Here is a 14,696-nt window from a genome sequence, read left to right on the forward strand (position 1 = left end):
TCAGGCATTCTCCCCAAGCTGTTCTGATCAAGGCTAGCACTCTACTATATTGAAACACAGCTCCACTTCCAGCTTTTGAGTGGCTAATTGGAGAAATGAGTCTCATGGGGACTTTCCTGCTCTGGCTGGCTTCGAACTGGGATCCTCAAATGTTGGCCTCCTCACTAGTATTATAGACATGAACCACCTGTCCCTGGCTGAAAGCAGCAGTCATATTTTATGATACATACTCATTGCTAAAAAATAAAAAAGTGCAATCTTTGGATCAAAACTAAGACAATGTATGGTTATCATCATCCACACTAGAGCTTTTGGTCCAGTGACTAGAATTATTAGATTATAATTTAGATGACAATTTAATTTTATGTTTAATATCAGTATCTGTAGCACTTGTGAAAAAAAGTACAATCTAATTCATAGTGCTACCCTCAGCTACTTTAAGGACTCATGTTCTTCTTGTGTAGATACTGTACCTTCTGAAAAACAGAAATCTCATCATCTATATGTTTCTCAATAAGAGAAAAGAGAGAAGCAATTTTCTGAACATTTTTTCCAGAAAGCCAGAAACTGCATTCAACAGGTTTGTTTTTCATATCTATCCACTATGACATCACAGAAGCATCATCATTCTCACCATATTCTTTATATGCACAGAACAATGTGTTTCATTTCTCACATACTCAAAGGAGGACAAAGCTGAACAGACAGTACTGATGCAGACAGCAGGATCAGATTGGGAGATATTTATATGTTTTCCTGTCTGAAATATTTAGCAAAGCATACCAGTAGAAAACAACCAGAAAGATCTCAGCAGTAATAATTCAAATGGAAAAATATCACAAAACGTATGCCAAAAGACTTCCTTGAAAACATGAAATAGATAACATGAAATAGGTATTAAGTGGATGTCTCACTGCAATATAGAAGTTTATTTTGTATGTTGCCTATTACTATATTCAAGAGGATGCTATTGATTGTGAGTTAAAAAATTGAGAAAGAAACTCAAATTCATTATTGAAGTTTCAGTTGGACAACAACCATATTCAATGAAACCAACGAACAGAATCCCATAAGGACAGTTTTTGTTGTAATGTACACTAAACTATCACATTAATATAATAAAAGGATCTATTGGGTCATTTAAGTGTACTGAATCGAGTTAAACATAATTATATTTCAAATGTGGGAATGGATAAACCTATAATATTTAGGTAGGTAAGAAAAAGCTGAAGAGAAATTCATTCTTCATGTAATTTTTAGAAAAAAAATCAATCCATTGTTTACTAATTCTTTATCTGCAATTCTGCTCCATTCCACTGATGCTGAAAAGACTAAAATTATATTAATTATTCTCATACTTCTAGTAAAAAGTTGTATAGCTATCATTCAGTGAGATATACTCTTTCATGAAAACAACCGAAATCAAAACAAAACCAGAAAACCTTACTAAAAGGAATAAAATTTTGCATCTAGAAGTTGAAATAAATGCTTTTATATGAATGTATATAATGGAAAGTAACATTTGTACTCAATTTAATAATGTGTGGTAACCTTACTCAATTCTGGATTTGAGCTCAGGGCCTCTCCTTGAACTTTTCAAGGTTAGATTTCTACCACTTGACCCTCAGCACCACTTCTGGTTTTTTCTATGTATGTGATACCAAAGAATTGAACTTGGATTTTCATGCATGCTAGGCATGCAATCTACCACTAGGCTAAATTCCTGGCCCCAAGTAACCTTACTCTTTACAAAAAAAAATGTAAAGATCTGTCAAGAAAAAAAAAATAGAAATAGAAGTAAGAAAAAAATCAAGTGCAACGATTAGGAGCTATTTTTTTTAAAGAAAGCATGGCTAAATATTGCCATTTCCTTTTTATTTTTATATTTTATGCATGTATGTATGTATGTATGTATGTATGTATGTATGTATGTAAGCATGTATGTTGTTCATTCATTCATTCATTCATTTATTCATTCATTCCAGTCCTGGGGCTTAAAGTCAGGGCTTGAGCACTGTCCTTGGGCTTTCTCAAGGCTAGAGTTTTACCACTTAAACCACAACACCATTTTCAGCTTTTTCTATGTATGTGGTACCGAGGAATCAAATTGACAAATCTTCAAGCATGCTAGGCAAGCACTCTACCACTAGGCATAACTCCCAGCCCCAAATGTTGCCATTGCTTGACAGGAATGTTCCTCAAAGGGAGCCTATGAAAACTAGATATTGTAATGTATGTGCACCTGCCCACATACAGGGTCTCAGCAGTGAGATTAGATGATTAAATGTCATTTTCCTCACCCTGTTGGAAGAGTGCCAGTGATACATGCTCCCTTTGCTAGTCAGACCTCAGCCTTGCCTTTATCCAATTCATTCTCGAGTAGCCTGAGGGCCTATCTGATTTAACAGGGCTATATATACACATTTACATTTACTGACATTTTCATCTGTAACTATACAAACTATATACATTTTAAACTATAAACACTTCTATCAATAGTAGAGAGTAAGTATAAAGTACAATGAGAAAAGAACAGAGAAAATCAGAATTTTTCTAATTAGCTGATGAAAATTAACCAGCTCAATTTTACTCTCTAAAAACATTTAGATATAACAATAGTCTATCTCCTCTCATCTTTTTCTCTTTCTTTCTTTCTTTCTTTCTTTCTTTCTTTCTTTCTTTCTTTCTTTCTCTCTCTCTTTCTTTCTTTCCCTTCCTTTCACTTCCCTTCTCCCTCCCTCCCTCCCTCCCTCCTTTCCTTCCTTTCTTCCTTTCTTCCTTCCTTCCTTCCTTCCTTCCTTCCTTCCTTCCTTCCTTCCTTCCTTCCTTCCTTCCTTCCTTTCTTTTTGTCAATTGTGTGAGCCTGGGCACTATTCCTGAGCTCTTCAGCTCAAGTGTAGCTCTCTGCCACATTGAATCACAGTGCCACTTCCGGTTTTCTGGTGATTAATTGAAGATAAGAGTCTCACAGACTTTCATGCCCAGCAGGGCTGTCTTTGAACCTCTATTCTCAGATCTCAATCTCCAGATAAGCTTGTTTTCTGGAGAACATTTTATAAACATTTCTAGAGCAAGTTACTGTTTGTTAGGCTTCCTGCCTGGAACTGCATGTGAGAGATGAAGAATGAAGGCAGTCCCCTTTGAGTGTTTAAGAACTAGGAAGTAATATCTACTGAATATAAATCTTAATTCTATTTGATTTAGAGAGAGTGACAAGTGGCTTTAGGACTGATTTGTGAAAGAAATATGTTATCTCAGTGGCTATAGTGAAATTGTCATCTCTATTTCCAGAACCAGACTTATAGGCTTCATTTGTAAATTAGGAACAGCATCTCTGGCATTACAGGAATGGATGGAAACAGATGTACACACAACCAGTGACTCAATTGCTAGCCTTAATCACCATTCCATAATCAGCAAGTAGCCTGTACTGATGTCAAATTGTATTCTGGACTTTTGTGAGTGAGGTTATCATGAAGTATCTAAGTTATTCTGAAAAAAGGGGATATGTTGTTTAGCTCAGCAGTTATTGATGTAAGACTTGTGAGGGCAAGGTGTTGGCAGCTGGGGGTTCACCAGGATGAAAGAAGACAGTTCCTGTCCCCAATCCATCAGTGTTAATGACTAAGTCTGGAGGTATAGTTTAACCTCCTGCTTCTTCAAGCAACTGTGAAATTCTCAAAAAACCCTTAATTGTTCCAACCCCCAGCTGTTGATAAGAAGAGACTGTAATAGATTGAGAGGTGAAAAATACCCACAGTAGAGTCTGTTGCCCAGGTTGTACTTTAGAAATCCATAGCTTTACTTGAAGTCTAACTCAGAGGCAATTCAAACTTGGGGCTGAATGTGGGAAAGCTGTTGCCTTCTTATCATTAAAGTCACCAGGTTTAGGTAGAGGTTTCATTTTTCTGTAATTATCAGGGGAATGAGTGTGTGCTGTCAAATTCATTCATTTATGTTTCCACACCAAGCTATCAGAAGTAAGTTGATGATAGGATAACTCCTGTGTGAATGCATTTGCAATAAAACCCTATTGTTGGCCACAGGTAGAAGAATCCACGTGAAGTAGGTGTGCTCACTGTGCTTTCAGGAAATGATTTTACTGTAAACTTACAGTAACTGCTACATGACTTTCCTTAGCGTACCTGGCACGTTATGTACACTCAACAATGGCATTGCTTACTAAGCATACTGTGGCCTAGGTCTGGGTAGATTATTTTTAAATTGCCTGAAACTTCGTGAACACACGCATTCCTCATTTCTCCTTAACAAAGTAGAATACCTGCTGTATTGCCCCTGATAAAGAGTGCATTTGTCACATGATTTTTGAAAAAGTCCACCTAAGGCCATTTTATTTAGCCTGTGAGCTATCATAACTGCCACCACAATGAACTGTACATCCAAGTTCTGCATCTTTAGCACAGTGCTTAAAAGTCAAGATTCTTCTTAAGGAATGGTTACCAATACGCTATAATGGGTGGTACCAGTATAAAAAACAAAAGTTGCAGATAAATATGAGGAAGAATTTTAGTAGACAAGGCTGGGAGTGTGGCCTAGTGGTAGAGTGTCTGTCTAGCATGCATGAACCCCCAAGTTCGATTCCTAGGTACCACATACACAGAATAAGCCGGAAGTGGTGCTGTGGCTTACGTGGTACACACTAGCCTCAAGAAAGCCAAGAACACTGCCCCGGCCCTGTGTTCAAGCCCCAGAACTGGTAAAAAAACATTAGAAGACAGAAAAATTATATATGCTGAGGTATTAATTTATAGAGGTTATAATTACTTCTGATATACACATATACATATGCATACACTTATATAGGTACTGATTTCTTAACTCAAAAAGTCATTCTTTTTTTTGGTTTGAGGTGTGTGCCAAAAATTGATATGGGAAAAGCTAACTTGAACTTTTCTAATGAATCCCACTGTTAAACTGATCATCATCATGTTTCCAATGTTGGTGGCACTTTGCTATTAACCAATGGGTAGTTACATGAAATAGCCTTATAAGAGTCACATATCAGTTCTTCTAAAGTTTGGGCTCTTAACTATCATTCACATACTCAGTCACTTCTGTGGGGTGGGTGAGTGCCCCAAATATATGCCCATGGCTCTCTCTACTTCTGTCTTGGTTGACCCAATGGCTTTCATTCAGACACATTCCAGCATCCTCATTATTCAACCAGCATCATTAAGTAACTTAGTGTTTTGATTCAAAGACAATAAGACAGATGCATTCAAACTTTGTAATAACTAATTAATGTAAGTCAACCTTCCTTGGAATTTTGCTGACTAACAAAAAAGGTACACTGTGTCATTGGATAGCGCAGGCTAATAGGTGCTTTTAAAAACAGTAGAGATGCCAGAGATTAGTGGCTCTTATGGCTATAATTATATTTACTCGGGAGGCTGAGAGATGAGGATTGAAATTCAAAACCAAACTGGGTAAGAAAATCTGTTAACCAGTAAAAGTTGAGTTAACCAGTAAAAAAAGTCAGAAGTGAAGCTGTGGCTCAAAGACAAAGATCTTAAAAGCTAAAGGACAGTGCCTAAGCCCCAGTAATGGGACACACACATCAATACACCCATACACAAATCCCACAGAGGTAACCTGCTGGATCGTGGGATACAACAGGGGAAAGGGGATTGTATGAGGCATCAGACATTTTAACCCAGCCTTAGCATAAATGTTTTAGCATAGGTGCCCTTCTTAGTCAAATACATGAGCAAAGAGATGATGTGAGGAGAATTCAGAGGTGGGAATGTGGAAGAATTGAGGAGTCCCTATAGGCAGGACAAATCTGGTGGGATTCTTTCTTTTTTATCTGACACTGTGTCTGCTGACCAGAGAAAAAACCAAGAGCATGGGACTTGCTAGATAAGGGCCCACACATCCTTTAGGTTGCCAACATGAGCATCCTTCTTTTTGTAGCCAGTGCTCTATTTAAGTTAAGGATCCACCACTTTCAAAACAACCCTATACATCATGCAGCCACCAAAGGCAATGTTTGTGCCGACGTTCCTAAAAGTTGCTCAAGGAAAAAAAAAAAAAAGGAGTTTCTGTTTCCCTAGATAGGCAGGCCTGTAGGCTGCAGTTGGAGAAATTAAATGTTCAAGGCCTTTGGCGCTTTAGTTCTATTTGGAAAAAGGACACAGACCTGGCATTTGGAAGGCATTTGCTCTCCATTAAACTTACCGAACCTTAGCAAACTAGAGAGGCCAAGAATTGGTCTGCCAGTGGCCAAGGCTGGGCTTTCCAAAAGCTGGTAACAATGGAAACAATAACACTGCCATTTATAATCTTCAACGTGATTCTTTCAGATTTTAACTCAAAAGGACCTTTAGAAAAAAGAAATGTTTGTCCAGAATCTTTTATTTTCTGGTTCTTACTTACAACTGCCCTCTTAGCCACAGAACAAAATGTAAACGAGAGTCCATCTCACTCTGACGTTTTGGGGGGGAAGTTTGTAAAGATGATATTCCAGGACAGGAAATTATGTGGTCATTAGGTAGGAAGGAAGGATTCAGCTGGCCAAAGGTCAAAGTTTGGTATTTGACTTTGGTAAACTATCAACAGAGACAAGTTTCACTACCTCAGTCTTCTTAGATTTGCTATGAAAATAACTTCCATTCTCTAGACAGGGATTTCCTTCTTTCGGACATAAGAAACAAGCAGGTTATGATACAGAAAATATTTGAGCTGCTCTAGATGGCACATGATGCAATTAAGATAATTTAAAAATCACCTATAAAACTACTTACGTCTAGCCTTACATCTTTCTTTCTCTTTCTTTCTTTCTTTCTTTCTTTCTTTCTTTCTTTCTTTCTTTCTTTCTTTCTTTCCTTCCTTCCTTCCTTCCTTCCTTCCTTCCTTCCTTCCTTCCTTCCTTCCTTTCTTCTTTCCTTCTTTCTTTCTTTTTCATGTGTCAAGGGGTTTGAATTCAGCCTGGGCACTGTCCCTGAGCACTTCAGCTCAAGGCTACTACCCTACACCTGGGCCTGGGTTTTGTCCCTGAGCTCTTCAACTCAAGGTTACCGTCCTACCCTTGAACCAAGCCCCACTTCCAGTTTTCTAGTTTTCTAGAGGTTAATTGGAGATAAGAGTCTCAGGTCCTTTTGTGCCTGGGCTGGCTTTGAATCTTGATCCTGAGATCTCAGCTTTTTGAATAGTAGGATTACAGGAGTGAGCCACTGCATCCGTCTTAGCCTTACATTTCTGATTTCTGGAACAAACCAACAAGACTGGTAGGTGCTTCCTTTTCCTAGGAAGCAGAGATCTGAGGGTTATAAATTGAAGCTATCCCATCCACGAAGCTGGAAATGGATGGGTGGCTCAAGTGTTTGAGCACCAGCCGATATTAAACAAAACAAACAAAAACTAAGAAGGAGCAGCAGGAGCAGCAGGAGCAGGAGGTCCTAAGTTTAAGCCTTAATAGCAATACACACACACACACACACACACACACACACACACACACACACACACACATCAATGAAAATCATGTCCCTTTTGTTGGGTGTCAAAATATCTGGCCTCATTACCAACATTTACAGCACTAATTCTAGTCCCATTCACAGCTAAAACCTATCAATTCCCACTTTAAGCATTGAAAGTATAGCCAGCAACATTTTCACTTATCAGCACTGTGAATGAAGGCAGGCTGAAGATTGTGTAAGACAGACAACCTCAAACCTTGGCACAACTATTTCAGCATGTGGCACAGCATTTGCCAAACAGCAGGCTTTTACATTCCCTGTGTATTATATATCTCAAGCGCAATTCACAGTTGAAGAGAAACAGGAAGAGTAGAAAGATGAGAGGAAAGGATACAGGTGGACAACCACCCTCTAACTCATGGCACTTCCTGGGCCAGGAATCACCTCAGAGACTGTAATTCTTGAAGAAAGGCTGCCAACCATTTACTTAAGTCACCCACAAATAACATCCTTGGGGTGGAAATCCCAGCGGCATACATTTCATTTTGGTCTCCTCCCAGTGTTTCATTTTTTCCAAACATTTTCCTTCCCTCTATGTGGTTGCTTAGACCAATCCATGAGCTTATTGGCATGTTATGAAACATGGAAACAATTAGAGACCACATTCTAGGGGGCAGGAATGACTTGCCAGAAAATCAATGAATGAGGCAAAACTTGAGAGGATTTGGCAATTCATATGGAAACTCTGGAAAAAACCACTAACAGAATCTTATATCACATTCTACAATGGCTTTTCAGTGATCTATGTGTTTCAGGCAGCAATCACACTTTACTTTTAAAATCTCCAGCAAGGATCATTTTTTATGTTCTTTTTATATTCTAATGAGGCTTATATAAAATACTCAACTTCTAGCTTTCTTTCCAGGTTTGATAACTGAATATACACACCCTGCAAATACTCTCAACTATTCTTTTTTTAATATGCAAAGCCAGTTTCAGTTATTTATTTTCAATTCTTTTTTTATTATCTTTAAGTCGTTTTACAAAGGAGCTGCATTTAACAAAGCAATTTATGAATGCAATTATTCTAGGCAGAGTATTCTTTCAAGGTCACTATTGAGGAAAAAAAATCAAAGAAAAATTTTGAAGTGACCAAAGTGAGCCTGAAGCCACTTTTCACACTAGTAAAGGCTTTTTTTTTCCCCAATCAAATATGAAGAACTTAAAGTTCTTTAGGAAAAGGCCTCTGGAATTTGTATTACCTGCTCTTCTCTTGAACTCAACAGGCTTTTGGTTCAGTGACCTGACTGAAGACAGAGGAGGTTACAGACACATTTTAAAGCTCAGACCCCAATGAGAGAGTTAAGAAGGCTGGACAAAACAGTAAGCTAGAAACAGAAGCTACTGTGAAGGGAAGAATTCCTTAGTGACAATTATCACTATGTGTCACCCAAATTGGTTATTGCCCATGATTTTCTTATTGTATTGGTCCAAGACAGAAGTAGCAGCCAGAATTTCCTATGGTGATGTATATGTGGATGGATTAATAGGTTCTCTGTGCCAGGTTCTGTATTCTGGAAACTGTGTCCTAGAGAGAAGTTAGTACAAAAGAACTCTGGCCTGAGATCCACTTTCTTCTTGACCAAACTTCATGAATATGTTGCACTCAGAACAGTGGGCAGAATTTATCACATGCAGTGGCTCTGTGAAGTTGCTTGGGATTTGGGAATGGAATCTACAGGGAAACAAATTTAGCTCACTTGGGAACAAAACTACAATTGTTTTGAGGCCAATTTTAGGGGACAATGAAGTTGTAAATTAGCCAATAAGTTGTTAACAAAACAATATTTGAGACCTTGCCCCATTTCTTATCTCAGTCAATACCCACACTAACCCATGTAGGTCACCCAAAAAAGGAAGAAAAAGATTTTGAAGGGTCAAGTTTATGTGCTTACTGCCATTTATCTAGGTAGGCAGAATAAAACTGAGGTCTGAGTGAAGACGTGATTGCAAATTACTTCTACTTAGAGCTGTGTGTGTTCTTGACTGTGATTTTCTCAGTTGTGGTATCTTTATGCAGTCCTGTGATGCTATTAATCTCACATTATTTTCCCATTCCTTTCTGTCTCTATTTCTCATCTTAAATTCCAGTCAACAGGTTTTCTAATATACTTCTAATTCACACAAGTGTTGGCACACACATTCAAACACATACACACACTCTTTTATATACCAGGTAATGAATACTATTTTGAAGACCAGATCCTTAGTATAAGTAATGAGTATTCAGGCATTATCCCTTGAGGAGACAATCTATTGAAACTGCAGGGACCACCTTCCTTTACAAGGGGGATCCAGGCAGCTCCTCAATGGAGCCGGGCTAGTTCAGATGTCTGCTTTGAAGTTAGCAGCTGGGAACTGAGAATTCACTTGAATTTTCAGGTCAGCCCACAGAACCCACAACATTCCTGAAGTATGGAGCTATAGATTTCAGTAACAACTAACCACTATTTATGACACATGTTTTTTTTTTTATAGTGAAATTCAATGCAAGTTCTTGTCTGAGAATCCAGAAATGCTTTCCTCCTTTCTTTTTGCTATTCTGGTTAAAAAAGCAACTGGACAAGGAAAAGGGTGAAGTAAGAAAGTGGATAAAAGGGAGGATGACAGAAAAACAGATGAGATCATCTGAGACATCAATGCTTTGTTCAAACTGCCCATGACACGTGGACATTCTTACCAAGAACAGGGAACAAAAAGGACTTTGGGGTTAGGGTCAGGATTTATTTGTACTGTCAGACTGACAATGACTAAAGTTTCTCCATCTGCCTATTGGCTGATACAGGTCATCACAAGTTTGGATACCAGGCAGAACCACCACCGAATAAAAATCACAAGACAGCATTTTAATTGGTCTCCTTAGGCCATTTAACCAAGGAGAAAGCGAACTTGAGAGAGCAAGGAGTAATTAATGAAGGAAGCAAACAAAGGTTCATTTAGTAACTTCCAAATAAGTTCTGTCTGAGAAGGAATGGGTGGGGGCGGGTGGGCAAGGTAGCCTGCAACTGAAAGATAAACTGCAGGTATTTAAGTCACAATGCCTGTGCCAAGAACTGTTCATTACCATCAGATGTCACGGAGGCAGTGGGGCCAGTTAGAACTAACTTTATTATTAGAAGCAATTAGGGAGAAAGGGGGCAGGATTTCATTTGGTTATTTCAAAAAACAAGTTTCTGTGCAGTTTAATGAAGGCCTGCAGTGTCAAGATAAAATGTGTGTTTTACTGAAAACAGCTTTTGCAAATGACTGCTTGTTACCAGCTGGTATCTTTAAGCAGAGCAGACTGGGTAGGTTGGATTTACATACATGCCGTAATATAATAGTTCAGCTGTCTCTGCTTCACAAGAGTATTAGCAGGCAGTGTGGCCCGCTAAGAAAGCACCTGTGTTCTGGAGCCAGACTGTCTGTCTTCAATTCCTATCTCTGACCTTGGTAAGCTGAATGACCTCAAATGACCTTCAACAACTTTCTGGGTTTTAATGTACATACACAAAGTGAGGATCATGGTCACATTTAGCTCACAGGGTTTAAGGGAAATATCAATACACTGACTATGTGTTAGACATTTCTATAATTACTCCCTGTTGTATCCAAGGATCACTGAGGTCTGGGATTTTAGTGCAAGAAAATCCTTGGTACACAGGGGTTACACTGAATACAAATCAATGATGGATCTATTTGTACCCTATAAATGAGGTTTATACACAAGGTGTGAAACAAAGTTTTGCCTTCAAAGTCATCAATATTGTCTCGTAAGTTCATGTTAGACAATGTTTTATCGTTGTTACAGAATTCACGTATGTGAAAATTTTCATTTATTTACTAAACTAGCTGCATGCCACACCATTTCATTTCCCACCTGTATAGGAGCTCATGTGGCCTTTTAATATTTTGCCATATGTTAGCTTTTCCTTTATAAGGCCTCCGAATAGCCTTTGCATTTCCTCACATACACACTTGGGCCAAGAGGAACTAATGAAAATTGAGCTTAGCCTGGCAAGGAGGCTCATGCCTGTAGTACTAGCTACTCAGAAGGCTGGGATCAAGGTTCGAAGCCAGCCAGGGCACAAAAGGATTTGAGACTCTTATCTCCAGCTAACCTCTAGAAAACAGGAAGTGGGGCTTGGCTCAAGGGTAGGGGCGGTAGCCTTGAGCTGAAGAGCTCAGGGACAATGCCCTGGCCCACATGAAGAGCGGTAGCCTTGAGCTGAAAGTGGGCTACCACCTAGGATTAAGGAATGAGACACAGCGCCTGGCAGATTTTTCATTTTTTGCCTAGGAACAACTTTAGATCACAATCCTCTTAACCTCTACCTTACCTTATTGTACATATGAATAAGTGTGGTGGTTGAAATAGGATCCTGCTAACTTTTTTCCCAGGCTGGTCTTGAACTGTAATCCTATCTCTGTCCTCTTAGTAGCTGAGAGGAACCCACAGGCATCCACTGGTATCTTATAGGCACATGTCATCACCACACTGAGCCCTCTCAGAAGTATATCAAATAATGGTTTGATCAGAATTATTGCTGTCTGTTCACAACTAGTGTAGATCAAATAAAATTTACCTTTAGAGACCAGTGACATTCTGAAAAGAATACAACAGACATCACAAAAAACTATACAGAAAGATATTTGAAGGGAGGGGAACTTATTCTTACCCTGGATCTTTCTTCTAATTTGGTCATCATGACAATTGTGGCACTCCGTTGCTCCCATATCATTCTCCAGAAGTCTCCAAATGTTTCAGGAAGAGATCCCTGGGTTGCAATATAGGCATTTTGTTTCCTGTAGCCATCTATGTAGTTGGCATTCACGTAGTCACTTCCTGGGATACCTGAAAAACAAGGAGTGTTATTGAGTGAGGTGGACATAACACAAGAACGAACAGCTGGGCTAATGCCAATGTTATGATATTATTTCTCACTCTTGTGGGATTTGGAGTCACATTCACATGAGTCACAATATATTGAGGTTTGGAGTTTAAGCAAGATTAAGAATAGGTCCCACCAGGATCATCTTGTTAAAAAAAATGCTGCATTCAAAATGCCAAGTGTTTATAATACGATAAGGTAGATTATAAAAGAAAAAAAAATAAAACAGATGGTTTATAGCATGTTTTTCTCTAGTGAGGACTCTTGTTTTCCCTGTTCCATGTGGAAAACATTGTGAAGCAATAATTCTGGTCATATTCCTCACTCATGGTCTTGCCCATTTCTAGACCAAAAGCAAATAAAGGAATGCCTGTCTGAAAATGTAATACAAAATGGAGTATGACATTCTTATAATTTTTTTTTTTTTGCCAGACGTGGGGCTTGAACTCAGGGCATGAGCACTGTCCTTGGACTTTTTTTTTTTTTTTTTTTTTGCCAGTCCTGGGCTTGAGCTCAGGGCCTGAGCACTGTCGTTGGGCTTTCTCAAGAGTAGAGCTCTACCACTTGGGCCTCAGCACCATTTCTGGCTTTTTTCTATGTATATGGTGCCAAGGAATCGAACTCGGGTCTTGGTGCATGCTAGGCAAGCACTCTACCACTGGGCCAAACTCCCGGCCCAACTTTTTTTGATAATTAAATGAAGATTTAGCTATCAGATATCTCACATATAAACTCATTTATTCATCACAAAACATCCATGTGAAAGTCTTGTCATGGTCATCCCTTCACAAAAGAAAGAATAGGCAAAGAGGTAGAAAAAAAATCTTTGAGTTCAGTTGCCTAAACTAGGGACGCTGGGTTTAATCCTAGAAATTGTCTGCTAGCGCCATCTGTGTCTCACCTGCGGGAGAGTATTGCTCCTCACTAGAACCCTATGGGATGGTTGTATGGAGTCTATGGACCTCTCTCTGGATTATGGAAATTGTTTCCTACCCACTCTCTCACTTCTATTTTGTTCTCTGTAGCCTGCTGTCCCAGTCCATTTCGGTGACTGTCACTTCCTTTCTTTAAACCTAATAATGGCTTTTTGTTACACTTCAAAAAAATCCAAACTCTCAGCAGTATTGAGCTTACAAGTCTCAGTATTTCTCTTGACCAATTCTGACTTCTATCTTATAGAGACTGACCTGCTTTCATTAGAAAACATGGTTATTCTAGTTAGAACCACTTGCATTCCTGAACACACTCCTTCAAACCATCAAATAGCCACATCTATCCTGAGCATGTGGGATTTCTAGGCAGCCCTTTACAGTACTTTTATGGGCTGTAATAATATCGTTTATTAGTGCTTATCTTGCTTATTGTCTGTTTTGACATATCTTTTATTAACGCTTGCTAATTCTCCTGACAAAAGGAATAACTTCCCAACATTTAGTAAATAGGAGAGCCTTAGTTCAGATTTAGAGTTTAATTTTCCTTTAGCTTAATTTCTTTAAAAGATAGATAAGCAAATTGAGCTTCTTTTAGGGAAGAGTGACAGAGCGATTAAGGAAATCAAAGCTGTTACATATAAAAGTAACAAAGGAAGATTAGAAGTTGGGGATGAGAGCTGTCCTTAGTGTATCTGAAGGGGTTTAAATTTACTATGTAAAGATTCATCACTTCAATTGTGAAGAATTTAACTGCAGAGAGAGGAATTTTATTTCTAATTCAAAGAGGTATTCAAATGATCAGAATAAAAAAAAGAGTTAGATTTCTTCAGATGGTGATGAATTACCTGTGTCTAAAGAGGAAACAACTACTTTGTAAGGACTAGCAGACTTTTGTGGATGGAAGCACCAGGCCCTTTCCATGATCTTGTCTAGCTCTGGGAAACTATGTGTTCTAGAGTTAGAGGAAGGTATTTTCCCTCCATAATGAAACATATGTTCCCAAGCTAAGCTTGTTATATTTCACTGATTGCCACTTACAATGACTTTCAGTGCTTTTCTGATTCCAGTTACAAAACTGATCTTCTCAAGAAGAGTAATGGAAGTCAGATGGAACTACCACGCTTGGAGATGCACACATGGACACAGAATGCCACCAACATTAGCTGAAAAGCCTTCTAAGCAGAAACTGAAAGGCACAGTGGCTTGTAACATTAGTCAAGTAATACAGCTACTCAAGAAGCAGTTGGGCTTCTGGCAGCCCTTTGCTGATAAAGATCTTGTTCCTCCAGACACCAAATTATCATGGACTCAAAGGACAGTTTAAATAAAATCCCTCTGGATGCAGCTCCTAGGAACTGCACAGGTCTCACATGTCCCTGGGATTTGATTCTGTG

General features: G+C 38.8%; 1 protein-coding gene across 26 annotated transcripts in view; it reads right to left on the bottom strand.

The window, feature by feature from the left end:
• The window catches only part of Ptprd (protein tyrosine phosphatase receptor type D), a 634,177-nt gene that overhangs the window by 46,962 nt on the left and 572,519 nt on the right, over positions 1–14,696 (bottom strand). For all 26 annotated transcript variants that reach the window (XM_090329963.1, XM_090329988.1, XM_090329980.1 and 23 more), the window contains one exon: positions 12,158–12,333. In XM_090329963.1, coding sequence (XP_090186089.1) covers positions 12,158–12,333 — 176 coding nt within the window. The remainder of the gene's footprint in view (positions 1–12,157; positions 12,334–14,696) is intronic.

This window comes from Megascapheus bottae, chromosome 3 (assembly GCF_031878675.1).
Source record: "Megascapheus bottae isolate mThoBot1 chromosome 3, mThoBot2.hap1, whole genome shotgun sequence".
Taxonomy (NCBI): domain Eukaryota; kingdom Metazoa; phylum Chordata; class Mammalia; order Rodentia; family Geomyidae; genus Megascapheus; species Megascapheus bottae.